The following is a 26,732-nucleotide window of genomic DNA, read 5'->3' on the forward strand; positions in this document are numbered from 1 at the left end:
TGTTCAGCCGCAGCACCCTTGACAACACGAGCAGTATTATACGTCTGGAAAGAAAGAAATGTAACCAGGCATGTGGCCGAAAATAAAGGACAAGTATTGTTTTTACAAAAGTTTTTAAAGTAAAAGTGGAAATAATGCATATGTAACAATTCACAAGAAAATAATCTTTTTAAATTGTAGAATGCCTGCCTAAGGTAAAGTCATCCCTGATGAATGGGGACGTGGGAATGAGGGGTCCTTTCATCGGATTAGCGCTATTTCAGATGTGGAATGGCAAAATGAGGGAGGCAGCTTGATGAATGAGGTCTCCAGGACTTAAAACAAATCCAAATCATATTATGTGATATCATCTAATGTGAAAATCTTCTCCGTACTTCTAGAATTTTTATTTTTATATTGTATTGAGGATTTATTCTGTTCTATGTATTGTACTATATGACTCAGAATTAAAAGACAATGAGTAAAATGACAAACTAGAACTTCATAAAGACGTTTACAAACGTTGATGCTAAACACATGCAGAGCAGGTTAGAGACTATGAAACCAGTGAAATTAGAAAGGCTCAAAAAAAACAAAACAAAAAAAAAACGGCGCTATACACATATGGAGAAAGTTAAAGGATATGAAAGTAGAAAAATTAGAAAATATAAAAAAAGAAAGTAAAGATAACAGTAGCGCAAACAAACAAACTGCCTCATTTAACTATGCACCAGTCTAACTTTGGTTTTGCACAATAATTACTACACTATCGCACCTTAACACTTAATTCTACTTTATTCACATAATTTTACTTATTATGTTCTACTATACTGTTATCTTTCAATCTATGACTTTTTGTTAATCTAACTGATATTCTTCTAACTTTGCACAGTTTTTGATAAGCGGATCAGGATGCATTTCACTGCGTGTTGTCCTGTATAACTATGCATGTGACAAATACAGAATCTTGAGAATTTCAAAAACGGAGTTTACCGCACATGCATTTATTGGTTACTTTGTTAGTGTGTATATATATTTATCTGTCTGCTTATTTAAAAAGCTAAATTTACCCCAGGAGTCAAAAACGTTCTGTCTAGCCCTTGTACAAAAACCTAGACAAAAGCTGGGGTATCACCTTGGTAGCCCCATGTACCTTTGGAACTGTGAGAAGAAAATAGCACAACTTTACAGACAGGAGTCCAATGCAGAACTCTACTTACTTTTTTACTTTGTAAAAAAAAAAATAACTGCTGATGATGTAGATCGTTTTGTCTGTGTTGAAATTCCAAACAGAGAAACCTGTCCTGACCTCATTAAAAAAATTCAGCATATTGGGACTCGCAAGATTATAAATATTGTTTTTACATAAGTTCTGAAATAAAAGTGAAACTAATGAAATAGCAACAATTCAAAGAAAAAAAAATCTTAAAAGTGTGTATCCGGAAAACCAAACACGGAGGTTGGTGAGCGAAGCCCCCTAGTTGTCAAAATTATAGTTTAAGTTGTTTGCAAAATTTGTTCAATAAAAATGTTCTATATTTTGACTGCAACTGTCATGCAATGTGATTCCTTCTCTTCATTAGTGCCACCCCCTTGAAAACTATCACTTTATGGGGCCATGCAAACCTGTATTAATACTTGTGTGCACATTAAAATGTTTTATTGTACCATGTACAATTCTCATGCCAGTGGAATAGGTTATTCTTAGCCAGAAACTGCACTGGAAAATGTGGTTAACATCCACTCATGCATGGGAAAAAAATACCACTGAATACTGTGAAACCGGTATAATTTTGAAAAATTTCGTGATATAGAATTTTGGTCATAACGCTCAGCACTACACAAGAAAAAAAAAAAAAAAAAAAAACTTTTCATGCAGAGACATACATGTATATATACCATACATACACACACCTTCATATAGAATACGACAGAACACATGAATATGCAAAGAAGATGGGCTGAATTACTGGTTTGAGAGAGCTATGGCAAGGGGAAAGAACCTATTTAGTTGTATCTTAACATTAGCTTTAACTGACCTGAAGAGTACCAGAGGGGAGTTTCAAGTGATTAGCTATGTAGTAGTGATCCTTTTGACATGGTTAGTGACACTAGAAGTATACAGGTTTGCAACAGATGGGAGAGCACAGCCAATTATATTCTCAGCTGACCTCCTGTAGTTTATTTTTGGACTGTGCCGTTGCTGAACAAAACCAGACAACAATTAAGAATGTGATTACACTTTCAAATATGCCTTTATAAAACTGAACTAGGATTGGCTGGAAAATATTTCATTTCTTTAGTTGGCTTAAGTACAACTGCTGCCGAGCCTTCTTAGTGATGGAAGTGGTGTTAATGTCCCAACTGAGAATGTTTGTGATAGTTGTGCCCAAAAAATGTAAAGATTCCACCATACTGACTGCAGAATCATTAATTTCTAGTGGGAGAGGTTGTAACTGCTGTTTGCAAACTTCACTGACCATATCCACTGCTGTAGTGGTATTGAGGTCCAGGTTATTGGTAACATATCAAGACACAAGACAAGACACCTCCTTTCTGTACATTGTTTTGTTACCATTAGTAATTAGTCCAATAATGGTAGTGTCTTCAGTGAACTTAAATGATTTTTACTGAAGGGTTAGTGGACCTACAGTCATTGGTGCACAAGGAATAAAGTGGGGGGAAGTACACTGCCTTGAGGGGCTGACAGTCTGAGAGGTAGAAGCCCACAGAAACGTATTGCTTCCAGTTTGTCAGAAAACTGTAAATCCATTTACAGATGGAAGGATTCAGTTCAATCTGCAGAATTTTATTCAACAACAATTCAGAGACAATGGTGTTAAAAGATGAACTGAAGTCTACAAACAGCATTCTGGCACAAGTTAAAATAACAAGGGGTGCATTCTCATTTTCACTGAATTGCAATGCATTCACAAGAGCTTTAACGTTAATCATGGAAACAGCCACATACAAGTATAATATGGTAATCTGTCTTCCTTCAAATCACTTATGACATGGCAGCAGTACAGCCAGTCACAAGGCCATCTTAATGTATGGCTACTGGCTGGGGGCTCCAGGAGTATAGAGGCCCACAATGTTTCTGAAGCTTATGTATGTTTCTGTTTTGCTATCAAAATGCGGCCCTGGTGCACTACTTTGCCCAAGTGCCTATGATGTAGTTAAGACGGCAATATAAACAGGCAAAACATCTGTAAGCAATATTTATTTTTAAAAACATAGGAAATTTCTGAACAAACTGCTTAATTCTGAGTAACGAAAAACTAATCCCATAATTTCAGTGAATCAGTACACAGAAAACTTGCATAGAACTGACCTGTTTCTTATTTGTAAATTCACACTATTCCATCTCTCTTTCAGCTGAATTGCTTGTTCCCGGTAACGCTCTAGATCAAGATTTTTCTCCTGGTTGAGATGTGATAGCGGCTGCTCTTCATCATATTTTGACTTTAAAAGAACACCCTCCAAGGCAGAAAAGATGGACTGTTTGTCACATGTTTCTAATATCCACAACTGCAAAAAAATGAAAAAAAATTACCTAACAGCATGCTATAAATTAAACTCCTGATTGGGAGATATATCATACCACATACTCTTCATTTATCAGGTACACTGACCTGAAGCTGATCTCTTTGATTTTTTATGGCTGACAAATCCGCTTGCACTGTTTCCTCATCATTTAATTTATCCTCATACTTTTTCACCAAGCTTTCAGCAGCATGGCAGCTATGTATCAACACATCTAATGTTTTCAGCCTGAAACCATAAAAAATATTGAACGAATAGAAAAAGTTTCATGTATATTAATTTAAGACTGTGAAAGCAAAATATTAAAATCAATTTAAAAAATAAGTACAGAAGCCAAAAGCACTGAAACAACTGCAACATTTCTGTCTCAACCTACTTGTTCAAGTAGATCAAGGATAAGGAATAAAGCCTGTCTATCTTTGTCACAGTAAGACTGAGTTCTGAACGTAAGGATGGAATTCCAGCAGAACTTGGAGAATTTTCAAAAAAACTTGAGCACTTCTGAGAAATGAAGTTAATGTCAGACTTCAGAATATCTACTTCCTGATGGATTCTCTTGAAACAATAAGAAAGAGAAGTTTATCAATCTCTCATTAATTCCATTTCCACATTAGATACCTACATTTTCAGTTATCTAATTATGACTAAAAATTATCATATTTTACCTCTTGCTCAGCAATGAGTATTGAACTTTCATGTGTAACGTCCTTTCCCCTGGTGATATCAGCTGGGAAAACTCTTACGCCCTTACACAGTCTCTGATCAGTCTGTTCAATTTTCATTTGAATATTTTGCAATTCACTCAAATAACTGTGCAATATTTCTTCATCTTTCTCTTCTGAAAAAGACAAATAATACACGATGAGCTTCTATAGGCAAACTTAAAGCATTAGAAAAATTGAAATGAAAACAGACTATTCAGCCTAACAAAGCTCACCAGTCATATTTACTTAATTCTTCTAAAAAACATCAAGTCTAGTTTGTTAGGAGCAAAATGTATTTTTATTTAACTCTCATTCCACAGATAACATAAATACTCTCAGCCACTTCTCTTTTGTTTGCAAGGATGATGTTAGCACGTCAGTAAATCTCAGTCTCCACTCCTAGAAGATCTAAGGTTACAACTAAAGAAACACTTTGTCTGGGTTTAAACAAATGATACATGAAAAACAGACAGTAGATAGCTTCTAATTGGTGACATGATGTGCATGGATTATATAGCAATTTTTTATGCTAAACACAACCACAAATATTTTATTCTTAATGTAGGTATTTTAATGATGCCTCTTTTACATCTTTAGAGGGCACCTCAACATATAATTCAATAGTTCCTGATTTATGTAATTTGGAAATGTGGTAATCTGGAGATCCACTTTTTTACTCAAATTACCAGTTTCCATGGATTCCTCTAATTTTTTGCTGTGCACTAGACATTTATCCACATCATTCTCCAGTTGCCGTTGGTCAGAGACTGTAAAAATATTGCTCTCTCTGCTGTCATCTAAGAAGTCAGATAAGTGAGAAGCCATCTTATCCAGTGCTTGCTGACGTTCAGAAGGGGTTTGTGACTTTACCTTAAAAGAGAAGGCATATGAAGTAATTGTTTGTTGTAAAAAAATACATTTAAAAGCAGGTCAATAAAAAACGAACAAAAACAATAACATTTCAACTTAAAATATACCCACACCTCAATGATACAGTATGGGTGTTAGGTTAACAAGCAATTATAAACTGAGTTAATGTCAACATGGGTATGTGTGAGTAGGCCGTGAAATTGTCTTGACATCCTGTGAAAAAGTAAATCCTAAGCTGCATCAGGTATGATTTTATTTTGTAAAGGCGGTCGCTTTAAATTTTCAGCTTTTTACCTGTCTGGTTGCATCTTGGATTCACGCTTTACTCCTCATCACTTCTAGCTACAGGACTCTCACGAAATGGTGATAAAATACAGAAGCAGATTAGATTAAGCCTGGGGAAGTGTGTATTTTATGACACTCAAGTAAAATAAATTAAATTTATTAACTAAAAATATTTTACATTTTTTTGGCTGAATTGTAGTGCTTCTGCTTCTCAGGTCAAGTGTTCCTCATTTGTGTCCCAACCGCATTTGCTATCAATGTGGAGTTTATACATTCTCCTTATGTATGTTTTGGTTTTACTTAACACTAGAATTACCAGAACCAACGAAAAAACTCGTAAATCCGGCCCACCCTAAATCCCTTCGCACCTCTCCATCAGCCTCATTTGTCTTCTAAATATGTCGATAAGCCCAAGCAGCCTGCTATACCATCCCCCCCACCGCCTCAGAACAGACAAGAAGTTCTCCCAGTTCCTGCCTTGATTGATTATCTGGGAGTGAGCTACCCAGAATTGTAAAGGGAGATAATTTGTGTTTTGTGTCTACAACAATCTATGTAAACACATCGTTAAAACAAACGTTTTCATGTTTTAGTAATAAACAACAAAATGTAGACATGAACTATATAATGTGTGAAGGCTGATGGCCAAATATCAAATAAACATTTTCACAAAAGGTGCAAGTACAATACGACAGCTTCCGTGGTGTAGCGGTAAGATCTACAGATTTATAATCTGGAGGTCGTGAGTTCGAATCTGGCTTCCCTGCAAATTTTCCGTTTTGAGTTTGCTCTTATTGTTAATATTATGCAATAAAAACATAATTTTATTTGTGTTTGTAACAGCCAGTGTAAATTTATAGTACTTGTAAAAGTTAGCATTTTTTTTTTTTTTTTTTTTTTAACTTTTATCTCAGTCACGATCACGATACAACACCTACCCCCCGCCCCAGATCTGACGTGGTTACTTTTTATCTCAAACTGGGAATAACTGTAATGTGAGTGGTGTTTTGAGACAATGGAACTGGACGTTCTCTGATCTGGATGGACAAAAGCTGACACACAAACGCTGGTGAATCTGTCTTCTTCGTATCTCACTGTCACTTGAGTTTTTTTAATTCTGTTTTACTGAGTGTTCTTGCTCACGCTGAATTAGTATGCTCCTTATGGTCCACAATGTCTCTGTTTTTTGTCAGTGCATCTTTGACATTGTGGACCATAAGGAGCATACTAATTCAGCGTGAGCAAGAACACTCAGTAAAACAGAATTAAAAAAACTCAAGTGACAGTGAGATACGAACCATGACTACATGGTTTTTTTTTTTTCGATCTTGCCAGTGTCCACTTTTGGATTCACATAACTGTTTCTTTTGTACTCCAGGACATGCAGAGGAAAGAATAGTACAGAGAGGTCAGTTCCACGCTATATACAATCATCAGATTCAAATGTTAACAGTTCCCACACACCCAAGGACCATCCTTTCTACGTTTACGACATGTGTTCCTGTTGCAATGCACACAGGTGGGAGCGGTAGTATGTATGATCGTGACTGAGAGAATAAAAGTGAAAAAAAATATGTTAACTTTTACAAGTGTTATAAATGTACATCAGCTGTTTCAAACGCAAACCAAATGTATGTGTTTATTGTATAATATTAACAATAAGAGCAGCTCACTACTCAACACGGTAAATATACGAGGCAGTCAGGATTGAACCGGGGACTCTTGATTGCAAAGCTGTTGTATCATTGTTGAACCTTTTGTGAAAGTGTTTATTTGATCTTTGGACTTCAGGCTTCACACATTTTATAGTTTATGCCTACATTTTGTCATTTATTACTAAAATATGAAAAACGTTTCTGTTTTAACAATGTGTTTACACATATTATTGTAGAAACGGAACCAGTGATATTTTCATAATGAAAACGAGAACTAGAACTAAAAATATTGTTTTTCGTTTTACAAGAACGAGAACTGAAATTAAGGCAAACATAGAAACTAAAACTAAATAAAAATAAAAATTAGTGATATGTGAACAAATTAAAATGAGAACAAAAATTGAGTAAAATGTGTGGGTGATGATGGCGAGTTTTGCAAGTGTTTGTGGGTAGAAAGCAAAAAAGTAACGTGTGGAAAAACTTTAATTACAGCGCAGATGATAATAAAAGCAAATGTAGCGTGTGAGAAGAAGAGTCTAGGAGTTTCACTGCAGGGCCAGCTGGATCAGTGCTTAGTGGAAGTCTGGCACTTCTCTGGTACCATGACTGTACTTCATACAGGGACGTGCGGTCACACCTGTCATCATGAAAAGTAAAACATAAAATAAATTTGTCCACTGGGCTGTATGATTCTAATAAATATGATAATTTTTATAGTGAAAATCGCTGAATTTGAGCATTTCCTGATACAGCAGTGACAAGATGAGCCGAGCCACGTCTCAGACAGCGCTATTCCTCAATGTTGGGTTGATGCATGCAATTGGCGTGTGCCTGTTGCTGTCTTTCTGTATGTCGGCAAAACAATGTTTGCATGCGCTTTTATTATACACCTGACTTTCCACAGTCTGGCTAATATCTTTAATGAATGTGTGTGACATATTTAGTCTTGCTGATAGGACATAAAACCGCAGTGAAAAGGCACAAGTTGAGATAGACAAAACTGTGCCGCACTGAATCCCAACAGGTGTTTGTTGCTACTGTTCTACGCAGAGACTCTCGATGCCAATAAGTTAGCGATATCAGAAAGTAAAGTGCACTGCAGAAGTCAGTTTATTTTTTATTTCGACTGACTGCCAAAATGGAAGATTAAGACTTTTAAAACTAAAGGAAAATAAGGAGGACTTTTACAAAAAAGTGACAGAGATTTTCATGGAGAAGAATAGGTGCATGGACTTCATTTACAAATAAAGGTAAAACCATAAGCAGTTTTCAATTTTATAAATAATGGGATCAGACTAAGAAAAAGAAATCCAATATTTAAAAACTAAATTTTGACCTTAAATAAAATATTCTTCTGTTTTTCTTGTTATCCACCCACTGTATGGCTGCACTCGGGTCCTAATCTGGATCCTGAGTTGGTTTGTCATGTGGTGAGTGTGGCAATGCGCTGTTATCAGCGCGTGCTCCTAACCTCCTCCTCCTTTTGTTGAACAGTCTGTTTTAAAATTGATTAAAGCATCAGAATTAAATGCTTTTAAAAACAACTAAATATTTCAATTAAGATCAAAATTGAAATCCATTTTTTTGTACACCACTCTATACTTTCACTTGTATTGAATGAGTTTGAATTATGAAATTGCAACGACAAATTTAGAACACATGGATTATGAGGAGCAAATGTGCTCTCTCCGCTCTCTGTCGTCGCTATAAATGTTATGTTCTTTCTTCGCCAAATATGTACCTTACCTATATGTGTGTAAAGAATGCTGATAAGATATGAGACATAACCAGTAGTCAATGTGCATGCTGCCAATTGAATAAGCTACACTTTTGGGTTCACATATTTGTAAATCTGACTCTGAAGGAGTCACTGCCTCACCATCCATGAACATCACCACACGTCAGTGCTTCAGTACTGGCAGCAGAAATCGTCAACATACAGTCTGCTGGTGTCAGTGGCTGAGAACCTCGTCTGTGCACCTGCATTACAGACGCTCGTCAAGCGAATATTTTTACTGTGTGGCTATCTGCGCAATGGACGTCGTTGTAACATGAAAAAATCTCTCGAAATGTGTGCTTGTTTAAAACTTAACAGCAACGTGCTTGCAAAGACTGGTTTCTTGGGTTGAAACATTTGATCTTGCCGACTACTCATTAGGCCACTTAATTTTTTGATCACTGATAGTCAAGCTGTGTTTAATGGCATTATGAACTGTGAGTGTATTTTGTTGACTGAAACATAACTGGCATTGAAATATGTGTAGGCCAGCATTTGTGGTCTTGCAACAAAAAAAAAAACTAACTAAAATTATACTAATATTATGTAAAAAAGCCAGAACTAAATAAAATAAAAACTAAAATTTTAAACACAGAACTAAATAAAAATGGTTGACTCCACTGAAAACTAGAACGAAATAAAAATAAAAATTAATTTTATAAAATAAAAACTAAAACTACAATTAATATCAGAACTGAAATATCACTGAACGGAACACATATGAAATGCATGTGTTCCAAATAATGATCTATTATTTCCACTCTAAAACTCCAGCACTTCACTCCCAGATAATCAAGGCATGAGCTAGGAGAACTTTGTGCACGTTCTGTGGTGGTAGGGGTATGGAATAGTTGGCTGCTTGCTGCTTGTCTTTATTGGCACATATATAGGACAAAAGCCGCTGACGGAGAGGTGCGAAGGGATTTAAGGTGGGCAATTTAAATGAAGCCCTGCCCGGGATTTGTTTGCTGCTTTGCGCCCTGTGTTGGTTCGGATTGTCTCCAGCAGACCCCCGTGACCCTGTAGCTAGAATATAGCGGGTTGGATAATGGATGGTTGGATGGAATTTAAATGGAAAAAAAAAAATCACCAAACCCTAGTTTGAGCATTGCTCTTAATAGCTTTTTTAACACATGATCTGGATTTACTGGGTTCAGAGCCACACGAGTCTTTATTGGCAATTCAGTCTGCTTCAAAAAAATGTCCTGTCCCTGGCTTAAGATATTTACCTAAGCATAGAGTTCCAGTGCAATAACAAACTTCCCTACAAATGAAAGCCTACAACTGTTTGTGAAAGGACTTGAAATTCCAAGTTCAAACATATAAGAAAATATCCAGTTAACAATAGAGAAAATAAAATCAGGTAACTATTGTTCATTCCAACTTACGGTGTCTAGGTTCCATGCCATAATATTCTTGATATCTGTTACGAGGTAGTTCCAGGAAATTATGCTTTTCATGTTGACATGAAACTGATGCCACACAGTCATTGCATTCTGATAAAGTTGTTCAATTCTGAGAAACACAAAAAATATCTTCATATCTTCCAAGAGCTTGCCATACTACGCTTTAAGAACTTAGAAGTTAATTACCTGTTGGCCTTGTCAAGAGCATCTTGGTTTGGTGGTGGGATGCTGAAGCACACTGAGGGTACCATTGCCTCATTTCCTGTTGGACTGATAACCTTCCATTTAGTACGCTGAGAATTATCTACAAGAACACACTCATCACTCATGTTGATTGTTATCTGTGCAAAGAGAGGGAGCTTTGTCATCTGCAGGAACATTATGAATTACTTTTCTAGAATTGAGAAATGAATAAGTTTGACTAGAAAACAGAAAAAGAATCCTGCACCATTTAAAAGAAGAGCTCCATAAGTGAAGTTTCCTTATGTGTATCCCTGACTAATACAATAACAACTGCTTTAAAAAATCTGAGTGTGCATCAAACAACTCCAACAAACACAAACAAAGCCATCAAATTAATTTCATAAAACCTAACATAAACAGTAAATGCAATAAAAGGGTAGTTCACAGTGGATTTCTTAGAACTTCAGAACAAACATTAAGCTTCAGTTAACCTACTGAGTCAGTGTTTTGAGACACATGATGGTATGTGTTAGTTACATAGTGTGTTACTCCACTGCAATATTTGTTCTATTCTGGAAGCATAGTAAAAAGCTGTAAAAGCAAAACTTGCCTTTATGGAAAAGCAATCAATCTTACAAACTGGAATTTGTGCACTTAATCAGCACAGAAACAAATTGGAAATATTATATTTTATGGAGAAGAGAATCCTAATTTAATTAAAATACTGTGTTACAGAAACACAGCCAATGAGCAGATCTCGTTAAAAAGGAATTCAAGTTAAGACACTCTATCAACACTCTTACTTACACTTGTCTGTAAAGATTCCAAAATTTTCATATGTGTGAAATTTCACCATAAAGTTCCATTTTAAAGGTTTGTCTGTTTCTTGGTTTTGGTATATAGCAAAATGTTATATCCTCAACAAGCTCACCACATTGCTGTGAAGTGCTCAAGACAATCATTAGCTAGACACAAATGAAAGGCACAGTGTAGTAAATAAGGTGTAATAAAATAAGTAACTAAATAAATAACGTTAACAAACAGTTAACTGTGGTGATTTGGGCACTTGCCAAAGTTAAAAAACTAAGCACACTACAGCTACAATAAAGAAAAAAAACATTATTTCAAAACCTCAAATGACTATCTTCATTGTTCAACCATCTTTGTAAGAATTTAATAAAGTGATCTACAGTACACCCCTAAATTTCATGGGGGTTACATTCCTAGAGCACCCCGCGAATTGTGAAAAACCGCAAATTTTGGATGTGGTTAAAAAAATACCTATTTTTATAGTTTAAACCCTAAATATTCCCCCAAAACACTTTAACTTAATTTCAAACTCAGCTTAATACATTACCTAAAAAAAAGAATGTAAAGGTAAACCTGCATACTGTACAGTACTGTAATGCTATGTCTCCTGCAGTGCTAGAATGTAAAATACCAATGTTACCACTATATGTACTGTAATTCATGCAAGCATGTTTTCATTGCCAGAAGCCTTAGAAGGTGCAGGGCGTTTTGACAGCATCTTGGGGCTAGAAGCCTTAAACTGCCACATAATTGGGGGTTAATAAATCTCTGGACGCCAAATACTTTTTTGCTGCACTTTAACTAAACGTCACAAATCACAAAGAAAAAGTGCAATTTTAATGGAACACATTTTTTTTCATGCAAAGAGCATCACAATTATTGCAACACTGATCATTTTACACACTGCTAATGAACTATAAAAACTATTTAAAAAACTACTGGAATGATTTGTACAAGGTGTAACTGACACCATGGATGAAATCACTGAGCCAACTGCGCTTGAACTGGCTGTACGCAAGCACACAGAGGTAAACGCTGATGCTTGCAGGCTAGTCTAGTGCAGCAGCTCAATCCCAGGGACAGTGAGGCTGCAGGGTGTCACGCTTGGATCACAGAATTGCACAGAAACACAGGAGATTGTAGAGACAGGAACTTTATTCAAACACTTCAAACAAACATGTCTCTTTCAGAAGTAAAACGAGCTCAGTATGCAGTTAGTTCTCAATTAAAGAATAGGCAAACATCATAGGAGAGCACAACGGGAACGGGACCTGCAACAGGAGCAGAGGATGTCTGGAGGAGAGAGAAACAAAGCAATCAGCCAAAACGGACAGGTGCTTTTCAGGCTTTTAAGTATGTGTAGCGTTGCGCAAGAAGCATATCAAGCAACAGAGAAGCCGCAACAGGTGGTGCAGTGGTAGTGCTTTGCAGTAAGGAGACTGTGGAAGACTGTGGGTTCGCTTCCCGGTTCCTCCCTGTGTGGATAGCGCTTTGAGTACTGAGAAAAGCGCTATATAAATGTAATTTATTATTATTATTAAGTAAGCCCAGCAAGTAAGGGATCAATGTGAAAGTAGTCTATCAGTGTTTTTTAAGGAGCGTCCGTGTCTTCTAAGGGTGCATTCAGCCCCCCCTGCTCACAAGGGGCTGGCAGTAGTCATGAGCTGGCTGCTCAACGAATGTACGGCACTGACTGATCAGCTCCTGCGTGCTCGCAAATGGCACTGGGAAATAACTATAGCTGGTTGTGGCGGTTTAAGGGTTCAGAGGAACAAAACGGAAAACACAAAAACACTCAGCTGGAGATGCATCACAGTCAATCAGCAGCAAAGAGAAATGAATAACGCTGTAGCGGTCTGGTGCCGCTAATATTGACACTGTCGAGAAGATGGTGATTTATTTATTTTTATGGTGGAGATTCCAGGGACGCACCCAGCCTTGGCTCGACCCGCACACACTCACAAACAGAGATAAAAACAAAGCAAACCAGTAATCAAGCACAAATAAAGAATGTAATGAAAACAAATGAAAACAACGATACCACCCCTGTTCCCCTTACGGCAATTACACATTAAATACAACAAAGCATAAAGAAAACACACACAGTAAATCATGAAAAACGGCAACGGATGAAATGTAATGATGAAAATAGATAGTCCAGAGATCCGCATGTTGAATGGGAATGTAAAGATAGTCCTACCGCTAGTTCCTGAAATAGTGAAGATGGGTGGACAGGTTCAGGAGCGCTCCTTTCATTACAGGATGGCCATGAATCCACTTACAGTCCTCATGTACACAGGCAGACGGCAGACAATTCAGACGCCAATCACAAAACAATCCAGGATAAAACGAATAAGTTCAGGTAACCCAACAGAAAGCAGACAGACAGGAATTTGAAACACAAATTACAAAAACTTTTTTTTTTTGATTTTGGTCACCGGCCCCATTATTAAAAGCCACTCTGACATCCTTTGACCCCAACAACCCCAGCGCCCTCAGCAGGAGACCAATCAGAGCCACTGCAGGGACTGCTGGGAGTTGCAGTTTCAAATTCTATTGGCTACTTTCACCATCCTAAGCTGCATTTTTCCTCTACAGTTGCTTCCTGTTCACTCCACACAACAGTATTGCCACCAAAAAAGCCATAAAAATTGCGGAGGATATTTGCGGTTTCCGCTAACAATTATTAGATCAAATCCGCGAATGATTGAGGCTGCGAACTCTGAACCGCGACTTCGTGGGGGTCTACTGTATATATAGTCTAATTGATTTGAGAACTCATGTCAGACCAGTTCTGCAAAAAAAAAAAAAAAAACTTCAAATCCTTTTTTCTTTATTTAGAATTGCAACATTTATTTCCATAAACTAGGCTCACCCGCCTTTTAAGGCGACCGACTTTTATCCTCAATTTGTGTGCGCTCCATGTGTACATCAGGCATGTAAGTGTAGGGAATGAGAACATCAAAGTGCCTATTCATAACATCTCCTGAAAACCTAAGTTTTTTTATCCCCTCGAGTGCCTGTCCAAACTAGGACATAATAATTTACTTGAAACTCATAGGGGAACAACTCTCCCGCTGCCATTAGCTCAGAAATGGTTCCATAAGTTTGAGACTTTGACATTTCAGTGAGATACTGAAGCTCATTTGTATAAAAGATTCCTGACGGCATCATTGTAAATGGCTGAAACCTTGACCAATAACTTAAAACATGTCGTACAATGTCAGCCTGAATCTGTACCGCTAAAGACGGAGTTTCATGCACTAAATAAGCTATAGATGAGAATAAGCAAGCACCATCTCCCCTGATATTTACTACGCGGTGAGGCATTTGTACTCCATCAACATTATTTCCAGAGACATAATGTTGTCTATTTTTCCAGCGCATCGTGCACAAAAGCAAGGGAACGACGGAAGCACCAGAACTCTGCTCACATCGCGTTGCTTCGTACCGCAAGCCGCAAGTAGTAAGTCTGTGATGAGCGGAATACCGCTATGCTTTGCACTCACGGGACGGAAGGACAACCCCGACCGCTTTTATATAGTAGGACTGCTGCACTTTTTGAAACAGAATTATATTTTCCAGGAAAGAAATGTATGCATACATGTATGCTTTAGAAACATTTAAAACTCCAATCTAATGAAATTTGTTGAGTATAGGCTTATCAGTCTGATTTTGTAGGAACGTATGTACAAGATGTCCTGTTGGTGGGATACCACTATATTTCAAAGTTGCTTGTGTACACTGCAATAAATCCACAAGTCATTCAAAAGTAATAATGGTGTTTTTACAATCCCAAGGGTATCTTCTTTCAAATAAATCATATATTTCTAAGTTATCTTCTCTACTTCATTAGTAAGATATGCGATTTGCACATGTATATGCTGATACAAATAGCACATCCCAGCCAGGTTAGTCTACTTTTATCAAAGATCCCACCTGTGTTGAGCCACATACATTAAAAGTCTCATTAATAATTGGATAACTGATGTTCAGAGTATTCTGATGAGGTTGCAGAATGAATGACCAATCAGACATGTCCTAGCGGTGCAAAAAAAGGTAAGAAATAAATTAGGTGTGCAAATGCTCATTTTTACTTATGCAAAAGCTTCTTTGGGAGTGCCTGGGGACTGATTGGATGACGGGCAATAAGATTTAAAAGTCTGTACTAGGGAAATTTCTTCAAAAAAAAATAAAGAAAAAATGAAAGAAAACATACACTACAAACTGCAAGTGATGTACAATACATTTGCTGAAGGTCTCAATGCTAGGCTTGATTTCTAACTACTGCATATGTTATAACACTGCAGTTTTACAGTACATTTTTTGGTATTACTTTTCTGAGCAGTGCTTTTTCAATTTCAACTTAAAGTGCTGGCAATGTTTTTTAGCATACAAGTGAATACTGTTACACTTTTCTTGCAACTCTCAAAGTTTTACATGAGGACACCCCCTCATGCCGGTCGTGCCACTGGGTCATGAGAACATGAGTGGGGAAAAAAAATTTAAGTAGTTTCAGCTTCTGATTTGTTCATGCTATAAACCCTTCATGCCACCCCCTTTATTTACCAAAGGAAGTGATAATGTTGTGAGATATTTTTTTATCTCGTTCCTAAAAAAAAAAAATGTTAAAAAATTATTCTGTATATATAGTATAGGACTATTACTAAGTACTGTAAGTGTGAATTATTTATTTCTGATATTTATTCATTATTATTTTTAATTTTAATTTGAGCTACGTCCTGTGCATTAAAATGTGTTATATATTGTTGTTTAACAAAGCTGATCATTTTCTGAATAACATTAAACTTCTTTAGAAAGCATCAGACACCAAAATGTGTCTCAGAAAAAAAAAAATTTAAACCATTACTTTATTAAATTTACCTTTGAAAGAGCTATACCATCTCTGTTATCAACTGCTTATTTTGTTTAACAAAGTCAAAAATGGGTCAATATTTCAAAATGTGAATTTAACCCACACTTCAACCCTCACCCACCCACCTCTGTCCCAGTCCCATGCCACACTACACCTGCATCATCCAAGCACACATGATCAAAGGAATGCCTGCATCACGAGTCTCTGCACATAAAGGATTTAGCTGTGAAGGCAGCAGATTTCCAGTTATGAATGGATTAACTGGATGGTTCATTAATCCGTGATACACACAACTCCAGAAAGATCAGGTCATGAAAGGCAGACAGCCAGTTCTTCGGTGTAATTAAATCAGTCTCCCACTTAGAGACAAGAAGAAGTGTAACAGATACAGTGCCGTGTAATAGGAATTTGTGCTGGTCCAATTACAGAGCAAGGCCTGAAAGATCTAAGAGAACAGCTGAAAAGGAGCTGGTAGCATGGAAAAGAGTGAGCAAAAGATTATAGAGACCTGAAAACCAGCACAGGTGGACAATACCAATACATTTGCATAAATGTCCCTTAAAGGGGCTATACCTTAAGAAGAGAATTAAGCAACAGAATGACTTCATCACCCAAGAGTGTGTTTTATTTTAGTGTTGACTTTGTGTGGAATATCTAGTGTAGTTTACAGTAGGGCTTGCCCATATCATAATGTGTAAATGCCTTAAGACTGAACTTTATTTTAATTTTGTTAAATGGATGGATGGATGGATGGATGGATATATGCTATATATGCTCACTTATAAAGATTTATAATTTTTAATATGTGCAAGCTACTGTTACCCTTTTGTGCATCTTTATTCTTTATGTCAGTAGTTCCATTGCTGGTTCCCTAAGAGACGAAAACTAATTTTGGATAAGACATAGAGTCTATCATAGACAAACATTTATTCACACACATTCCACAATGGTTTTAGTATTATTGTTGGCAACATGTATTTTCATCACTGTTTTGGGCCAGACAGTGCACTGAAATATGTTGTACCCTTTCACATAAATGATGTCCTTGTTTTTGGTATGTTTTGCCGACATAAAGTGGAAATCAGTTTCAACAGACAGATTTAGTAAACAGGTGAGTATTCTTACAGTGAGAGATCGAGTTGATACAATAAAGGAAACAAAAAATAAGTTAAGAAAATCAGGGTCCCTTGTAATTTGTGTGTGTGTGTCATCATGCTTATTAGCCCACTGTGTGCTTTGCTCTCCATAAAAGAAAACTGAAAATTTTCAAAAATTTCTCATTACTGCATCTTGCTTTTATTAACAGTTCAGTTAAAAACAACACTTCTCTTTCATTATGACTGTGGTTCTTACTGTACTTTTAGCACTATTTATTTAAAAAGCTTCCCTTAAAAGCCAAATTTCCCCCTGCAGGACAACAAAATAAAGGAAGAAAGTAAGTTTGTTTCTTTTTCTTTCTTTCCAACTGTCTAGCACTGCAACCATCAGAATAAACATAAAATCATGTTTTGATAATTTTCCATTTCTAACTCCTCCCATTTTCTTTTTTTTCCTATCCTTGACTGATTGCCGCTGTTGATGACCATATGATATATGGTGGTGGGGAGGGCACAGGACAGCTCTAGAAGAGAGCTTAAATTTCATATAGTGTTAGCATTTTTAAAACAGTTCCACGGCTAAAACTTCAAATGTACTAGTAGAGTTACCCTCTACTCCCTGGGCTTGCAGAATCAACTTCATTTAGGACTGAAACATAACTATGTGTCACTGAGCAAATGGAGAATCTGTGTAAATTTTGTTGAAGGTAGTTTCAGGTGTGGATTTATTATAGTTCTAATTAGTGCTGGGTGGTATACCGGTTCATACCAAAAAACGTTTTTTAATTTTTGTTATGAAATGGATTTTTCTTATTCTGCAACACCAGGTTAAATAGCCTAGACAACGTTCAGAACGTGGCGCAGCGGGAAACTGTTTAAGGGGGGACCTTTTTCACTGCTGCACCACTAAATGCACATGCAACGGAGTAAATGCGTTAGTGGAGGTATTGAATGGTTAAAATGGACAGAGAACATTCTGAAACTGAAGCTGTAGCAGACGATAAAGTTGAACAAGATTGCACAGAAGAACTTTTGCAGAAAAAAGGAGCAGTGTCTGTTGTCTGGAGATACTTTGGTTTTAAAAGGTCGGATGTGGACCATTATGTTCAAATGTCTGAATACTGTTTCTATACCACTGGATAATACTGCAAGCCAAGTTGTACTCCCCCCCCCCCCCCCCCCAATACTATGTAATGTACCTGGGTACTGTGTAATAGTGTGACGACATGTTGAATTTATTCTCGACATTTCCACTTTAATCTTGACGCTTATGACGAGAATAAAGTCGACATGTTGACTTTATTCTTGCAATTTGTCATTAAAGTAGAACATTGTAAACTAAACTTCATCTTAAAATGAATACTTAATTTACTAGATTTCCTCAAACCCCGTCCTAAGTTATGGAACACATTAAATGCTTTGTGTTAAGTGTTCCCAAAGCCATGTTAATCGCTACACATTTCTTAAAATGACATTCTCTTGCACGGAGGAGAGGCGCAGTCAGCGATCGCCACACAGAATACATTCACTTCATGATATTCATGCTCTCTGGACATGCTAAGATAAATACTTGATATCATTTTATGATGAAATGCATTAAAAAATGTATTAATCAAGTGGGGGCACTGTGGCATGGAGGGGGCACTGCTGCGTCGCAGCAAGGGGGTCCCGGGTGTTCTCTACCTTGAATTTGCATGTTTTTCTGGTGGGTTTACTCGGCGTGCTTCAGTTTTTTTTCCAAAGTCATGTAGGATGTGGGGTGTTGTTCTGCTATATTGACCCTGCTAGTGTATGTATTGCTTGTATTCACCCTGCGATGTGCTGGGGCCCTGTTCAGGATTTACTCCTGCCTCACACACAATGCTTGCTGGGATGGGTTCAACCCTGAATGGATGGCAAAATTAAACATATATAACAAAGATTTTTTTGTAAAGTTTTGAACACTCCGTGGTCTAAGTTTATAACTAGTTTTAATTTCACAAAGGCGTTTATTGTGTGGTGATTAGTTATGAGGAGAAAGAAAAAGGAAGGATAGGAACTGGGAGTTTGCTACATCAGACAGAGACAGCACGCATGCAATAAAGAAAGCCCACTCAGAAGAACATCCACTGAATTCTGTGTTCGTGTCTCTGACCACCAGATCACGAACCCAGTATTTACACAATATATAAGTTAAACCTGTGCAATGCCCATTCGTACATCCAGTTTTTTGGAGCCTCATCACACCTGCCATAAAGTTCTCCACACTGAACGTACACCTGGGGACTCCTTACTTCAAGGGAGCAGCACTACCGTGCATGTTTAATACCTGCTTTAATGCATTTCATCATGAAATTTATCTTAGCATTCTACATTTTCAGAGAGCAGGAATATCATGAAGTGAATGTATTCTGTGCAGCGATTGCTGCCGGCGCCTCCTCTTAGTGAAGAGGAAGTCAGTTTAAGAAGTGCGTAGCAATTAACAACTGGGTTGGGGAACACTTAACACAAAGCATTTAATGTGCTACATTAACTTATAATGGGGTTTGAGAAAATCTAATAAATTAAACATTGATTTTAGGATGAAGTTTAGTTTACGACATTCTACTTTAATGAAAAAATAAACTATGAGAATGAAGTGGAAATGTCGACTTTATTCTCGACATATAGTTTTTTTTTTTTCCTCACCGTGGCCCTAATACGCTTCCGTAGGGCTATACCACAAATAGCATTATAAATGCAAGTTACAGTTTTATTATTTATGTATATAGCTTAGCTTGAAGCAAGGTCCATATTAATGCAGTTTACCTTAATGATGGTTCAGTTGGTAAAGATGTCATCACCAAGTTGCACTTGTTTTATTTTATATTTTAATTTGGTGAATACTGTGTAATGCACCTGGGCTTGAAGTCTTGGAAGTAACCGTATTATTACTGGAAGTTACACTATTATTTATTTTATTGTTATTATTTATTAGTTTAAATATCATGCAGTTTAATGATGGTAAAGTTGTTTAAAAAGTCACTTTAACGTGTCAGTGGACCGAGATTGTTAACATTAACAAAGTGTAGTTGGTTTACAAAAAATATTGACTATTTATTCCTTTTCTAAGACATGTTCAGTGCAATACAACTTTTCACAAGCACCTCTGTATATTTTACTAAGTCTAAATGCCTCTTTGGATGGTTGAAAATTTGTTGTCAAAATTATTGTTTAAGTTGTTTGCAAACTTTGTTCAATAAAAAGGCTCTATATTTTGACTGCATCTGTCATACAATGTGATTCCTTCTCTTCATTAGTGCCACCCCCTTGAAAACTATCACTTTATGGGGCCACGCAAACCTGTATTAATACTTGTGTGCACATTAAAATGTATTTTTGTACAATGTACAATTCTCATGCCAGTGGAATAGGTTATTCTTAGCCAGTAATTGCAGAGGAAAATGTGGTTAACATCCACTCATGCATGGGAAAAAAATATCATCCAATACCGTGAAACCGGTATAATTTTGAAAAATACCATGATATAGAACTTTGGTCATACCGCCCAGCACTAGTTCTAGTAATAAAAAATGTAACAATTTAAAGTTATCCCTTCCAGAAATGAAAAACGACAAGAAACAGTAATAGATACAAAAAAACTGCTCAACTTCATGGGAGATGTTTTAAAAATAACTGAATCTGCACATAAATAAGAAATTAATGCAATAACAGAAATGTGGCTAAATCCTAACTCAGCCACAGGAGATGCACAAAACATTGTGTGTTTCTTCGTGCCTGTCCCAAGCCCAGATAAATGGGGAGGGTTATGTCAGGAAGGGCGTCCAGTGTAAAACTTTGCCAGATCAACTACAGTAATCCCTCGCTATATCGCGCTTCGCCTTTCGCGGCTTCACTCCATGGCGGATTTTATATGTAAGCATATTTAAATATATATTGCGGATTTTTTGCTGGTTCGCGGATTTCTGCGGACAATGGATCTTTTAATTTCTTGTACATGCTTCCTCAGTTGGTTTGCCCAGTTGATTTCATACAAGGGACACTATTGGCAGATGGCTGAGAAGCTACCCAACTTACTTTTCTCCCTCTCTTGCGCTGAGTTTCTCTGATCCTGACGTAAGGGGGATTGAGCAGGGGGGGTGTTCGCAAACCTAGACGATACGGACGCTCGTCTAAAAATGCTGAAAGATTATCTTCACGTTGCTACCTTCTGTGCAAGCTGCTTCCTGAAGCGACATGCTGCACAGTGCTTCGCATACTTAAAAGCTCAAAGGGCACGTATTGATTTTTCAGTTTGTTTTTATCTGTCTCTCTCTCTCTCTCTGCTCCTGACAGAGGGGGTGTGAGCTGCCGCCTTCAACAGCTTTGTGCCGCGGTGCTTCGCATACTTAAAAGCCAAACAGCCCTATTGATTTGTTTGCTAGAGATTGTTTTCTCTATCTATGTGACATTCTGTGTTCCTGACACGCACTCCTTTGAAGAGGAAGATATGTTTGCATTCTTTTAATTGTGAGACGGAACTGTCATCTCTGTCTTGTCATGGAGCACAGTTTAAACTTTTGAAAAAGAGACAAATGTTTGTTTGCAGTGTTTGAATAACGTTCCTGTCTCTCTACAACCTCCTGTGTTTCTGCGCAAATCTGTGACCCAAGCATGACAATATAAAAATAACCATATAAACATATGGTTTCTACTTCGCGGATTTTCTTATTTCGCGGGTGGCTCTGGAACGCAACCCCCGTGATGGAGGAGGGATTACTGTATACGAACAACAATACAGATTTCCATACTGGATCAGTCGAGTCCCGGGGTAACAACTACTGCCACCAATACTGTTAGCCAACAGGGGGAAGATGTTTCAGGAGGAAAGAGGAGAGGAGAAAGGTACAGAGAATGGAACGGAGGGTAGGAACTTTGAATGTTGGCAGTACGACTGATAATGGGAGAGAGTTAGCCGATATGATGGAGAGAAGGAAGGCTGATACATTGTGCGATCAAGAGACTAAATGGAAGGGGAGTAAGGCCAGGTGCATCGAAGGTGGATTCAAATTGTTCTATCATGGTGTGGATAGGAGGAGAAATTGGTAAGACAGTTATTCTGAAGGAACAGTATGTCAAGAGTGTTTTGGAGGTGAAAAGAGTGTCAGACAGAGTAATGATGAAGCAGGAAAATAAAAGGGTGATGACTAATATTGTTAGTGCGTATGCCCAGCAAATTGGGTGTGCAATGGATGAGAAAGAAGATTTCTGGAGTGACTTGGATGAACTGATGAACAGGGTACCCAAGGGACAGAACGTGGTGATTGGAACGGATTTCAATGGACATGTTGGTGAAGGGAACAGAGGAGATGAAGAGGAGATGGGTAGGTATGGTGTCAAGGAAAGGAATTAAGAAGGTCAGATGACCGTGGATTTTGCAAAAGGGATGGGCATGGCTGTGGTGAAAACGCATGTTAAGAGGAGGGAGGAAAATAGGGTGATGTACAAGAGTGGAGGAAGATGCACACAGGTAGATTATATTCCATGCAGAAGAGTCCATCTGAAGGAGATTATAAAGACTGCAAAGTGGTCACAGGGGTAAATGTAGGTAGACAGCATATGATGGTGGTCTGTAGGATGACACTGGAGATCAAGAAGAGGAGGAGAGTGAGGGCAGAGCCAAGGATCAAATGGTGGAAGCTGAAAAAGAAAGGCTGCAAGGTTGAGCTTAGGGAGGACGTAAGATAGGCACTGGGTGGCAATGAAGATTCACCAGAAAGCTGGGCAACTACAGCAGAAGTAGTAAGGGTAACAGCAAGAAGGGTGCTTGGCATGACATCTGGACAGAGGAAGGAAGGAAGAAAAGGAAACCTGGTGGTGGAATGAGGAAATACAGGAGAGTATACAGAGGAAGAGGATGGCAAAGAAGAAGTGGGATAGTCAGAGAGATGCAGAAAGTAGACAACAGTACAAGGAGATAAGGCGCAAGGTGAAGAGAGAGGTGGCAAAGGCTAAAGAAAAGGCATATGATGAGTCGTATGAGAGGTTGGACACTAAGGACGGAGAAAAGGACCTGTACCGACTGACTAGACAGAGGGCCCGAGCTGGGAAAGTTTTACAGCAGGTTAGGGTCATAAAGGATAAAGATGGAAACATACTCACAAGTGAAGAGGGTGTGATTAGAAGATGGAAAGAGTACTTCAAGAGGCTGATGAATGAAAAGAATGAGAGAGAGAAGATTGGATGAAATGGACATAGTGAATCAGGAAGTGCAACGGATTAGCAAGGAGGAAGTAAGGACAGCTATGAAGAGGATGAAGAATGGAAAGGCCATTGGTCCAGATGACATACTGGACCTGTGGAAGCATAGAGGTGTTTAGGAGAGATGGCAATGAAGTTTTTAACCAGATTGTTTAATGGAATCTTGGAAAGGGAGATGATGCCTGAGAAGTGGAGAAGAAGTGTACTGGTACCGATTTTTAAGAATAAGGGGGATGTGCAGAGCTGTAGTAACAACAGGGGGATAAAACTGAGGAGCCACAGCATAAAGTTACGGGAAAGAGTAGTGGAAGCTAGGTTAAGAAGGGAGGTGATGATTAGTGAGCAGCAGTATGGTATCATGCCAAGAAAGAGCACAACAAATGCAATGTTTGCTCTGAGGGTGTAGATGGAGAAGTACACATAAGGCCAGAAGGAGTTGCATTGTGCCCCTGTGGACCTGGAGAAAGCACATGACAGGGTCCCTCAAGAGGAGTTGTGGAATTGTATGAGGAAGTCGGGAGTGGCAGAGAAGTATGTAAGAGTGGTACAGGATATGCACGAGGGAAGCGTGACAGTGGTGAGGACTGCGGTAGGAGTGGAGGATGCATTCAACGTGGAGGTGGGATTACATCAGGGATCGGCTCTGAGCCCTTTCTTATTTGCAATGGTGATGGACAGGTTGACAGATAAGATTAGACAGGAGTCCCCTTGGACTATGATGTTTGCTGATGACATTGTGATCTGTAGTGAGAGTAGGGAGCAGATTGAGGAGACCCTGGAGAGATGGAGATATGCTCTAGAGAGGAGAGGAATGAAGGTCAGTAGGAACATGACAGAATGCATGTGTGTACATGAGAGGAAGGTCAGTGGAATGCTGAGGATGCAGGGAGTAGAGTTGGCGAAGGTGGATGAGTTTACATACTTGGGATCAACAGTACAGAGTAACGGGAATTGTGGGAGAGGTGACAAAGAGACTGCAGGCAGGGTGGAATGGGTGGAGAACAGCATCAGGAATAATTTGTGACAGACGGTTATCAGCAAGAGTAAAAGAGTAAGAAGATACAGGACAGTCGCACTGCCCAGAAAGCAGGAGGCAGAACTGGAGGTGGCAGTGTTAAAGATGCTAAGATTTGCACTGGATGTGACGAGGATGGACAGGATCAGAAACGAGTACATTAGAGGGTGAGCTCAGGTTGGATGGTTGAGAGACAAAGTCAGAGAGGCGAGATTGCGTTAGTTTGGACATGTGCAGAGTAGAGATGCTGGGTATATTGGGAAAAGGATATTAAAGATAGAGCTGCCAGGCAAGATGAAAAGAGGAAGGCCTAAGTGAAGGTTTATGGATGTGGTAAGAGAGAAGATGCGGGTGATTGGAGTGACAGAGAAAGTTGTAGAGGACAGAAAGATATGGAACAAGATGATCTGTTGTGGCAACCCCTAACTGGAACAGCCGAAAGAAGAACAACAAGAAACGTGGCTAAATCCTAAAGATTAGGATGGGTATAACAAAGGCAGACAAGACAGAAAAGTGGAAATACGGCCATTTACAAGGAAGAGGACTTAATTGGAGATGAAACACATTCTGGTGGTGAAATTTTGGTTTAAGCAGAAAGCTGCAGGGTCAGAAGCATAACACTGGGAGAATGTTAGAGAGATCAAAATGAAAATTACACTGTCAATATATAACTACAAGTAAGTACTGGAATGTTGAGAGTAATCAGGAACTTTATTTTACAAATTGTGCAGAATGGTACAAGAAGTGAATTGCGTTAATAAAAAAAATCCTGGGACGAGACATGACTTTTTCAGAGAGATACTTGCACGTCCCGTGAGACGAGACTTAACCACGCCCAGGGCCAGAAATAAAAGTCAAAGAGTAGATGACAAAGTAGAACGTCATAAAGAATTCAAAAACACTGGCGCAATACACATGCAGAGCAGGTTAGAGATAATGAAAGTACTAGAATTCTAAAGTCTCAAAAAAATGATATTAAAGATTGCATTAGCACAAACAAACAGAAATCATTATTTGGTGAAATAAAGGAACAGCAAAAAGAGATCGAATATATTGTTCGGATTTAAACTTGAAGTTGGAGACTTGTAGATTGTCTAATTCGTGTTGCCATCAGAAGAAAAAAAAAATGTTGTGTTTCTTCCCAATGAAGAGGTCTATCCGCAAAAATTAAAAGATTTATTGTTTGGTGAACGTGAAATCCACATATGCGAGTTGCAGAGATGCGAAGTGGCTGGCACATAGCACAGGCCAGGGGGGTTGGCGAGCGAAGCAATCCGAGGGCAAAGCCCCATAGTGTGTATGTATATATATATATATATATATATATATATATATATAGGGGTCAGAGCGCAGGGCCCGCCATTGTACAGCGCCCCTGGAGCAGTTACAGGTTAAGGGTCTTGCTCAAGGGACTAGCAGAGTAGGATCTCTTTTGGTAGTGACGGGGAATCGAACCGGCAACCTTCTGGATACCAGCACAGATCCTCATCCTCAGAGCCACCACTCCACCCCCAATGAATGAATGTGAACACTGTAAAAGTAACATTAATCATACGAGTGAGACTTGAGAAAAATTATTTCATTTCATTCTGTGTGCTTTGGTGTTTATTCTTCTTTTAATATTTTTAAAATTATGACATAATACATCATGCATCCTGTAAATATAATTGGGAACTGATGTTACATCTGTCTTGTGAAGAAATGTTCAACAAATTACCTCAATCTGACGATAATCACACATGGCTCTGATAGGTATGGCTGCATCTACAGCATAGTCTGGATTTCTTGGCTTCAGCTGAACAATAAATTTAGCTCGACCTACAAGACTTGCCACAGAACTTTTGTATTGAATCAGCTGTTCTTTTTCATCCTGCAGTAGATGTGAAACAAAAAATGTGACAGGGCAAGCAGTCTTTCCCCATATCTCAAATAGATCAAATGGAATATAAATCATATTCTATTAACATGCAACTCTATTTATTATAATTAAGTGGTGCAATAAAGATTAGGTATAATTGAATTAGTTAATGCTGCATCTAAACAAAGTTATCTATCTACTGAACATTTGTATTCAAAGGCTAATATATTAAGGCTATACTAACTTTTCCCATGTCTAAAAGGTCTACGTTAGCAAACTGTACTAAGGGGTAATTAACATTCTTTTTTATTTTGCATTTATATCTTCTGTTTCTTCCCACACCAATTTACTTTTATCCCTACCAACTGCCATTTGTTAATACTGATCCCTTATATTTTATGTGTGCCACACCCATTTTCTGCTGCTACCATTTTAGTGTACTTTTTATGAAA

The 26,732-nt window shown here is 38.1% G+C and overlaps 1 protein-coding gene across 7 annotated transcripts in view; it reads right to left on the reverse strand.

Moving 5' to 3' along the window:
* The window catches only part of macf1a (microtubule actin crosslinking factor 1a), a 976,441-nt gene that overhangs the window by 525,354 nt on the left and 424,355 nt on the right, over positions 1-26,732 (reverse strand). For all 7 annotated transcript variants that reach the window (XM_051936317.1, XM_051936316.1, XM_051936315.1 and 4 more), the window contains 8 exons: positions 26,140-26,292; positions 10,409-10,563; positions 10,205-10,331; positions 4,916-5,099; positions 4,191-4,363; positions 3,902-4,080; positions 3,615-3,753; positions 3,314-3,510 (listed from right to left, as the gene is read on the reverse strand). In XM_051936317.1, the coding sequence (XP_051792277.1) occupies positions 3,314-3,510; positions 3,615-3,753; positions 3,902-4,080; positions 4,191-4,363; positions 4,916-5,099; positions 10,205-10,331; positions 10,409-10,563; positions 26,140-26,292 (1,307 nt within the window). The remainder of the gene's footprint in view (positions 1-3,313; positions 3,511-3,614; positions 3,754-3,901; positions 4,081-4,190; positions 4,364-4,915; positions 5,100-10,204; positions 10,332-10,408; positions 10,564-26,139; positions 26,293-26,732) is intronic.

This window comes from Erpetoichthys calabaricus, chromosome 14 (genome assembly GCF_900747795.2).
Source record: "Erpetoichthys calabaricus chromosome 14, fErpCal1.3, whole genome shotgun sequence".
In the NCBI taxonomy this organism is placed as follows: domain Eukaryota; kingdom Metazoa; phylum Chordata; class Cladistia; order Polypteriformes; family Polypteridae; genus Erpetoichthys; species Erpetoichthys calabaricus.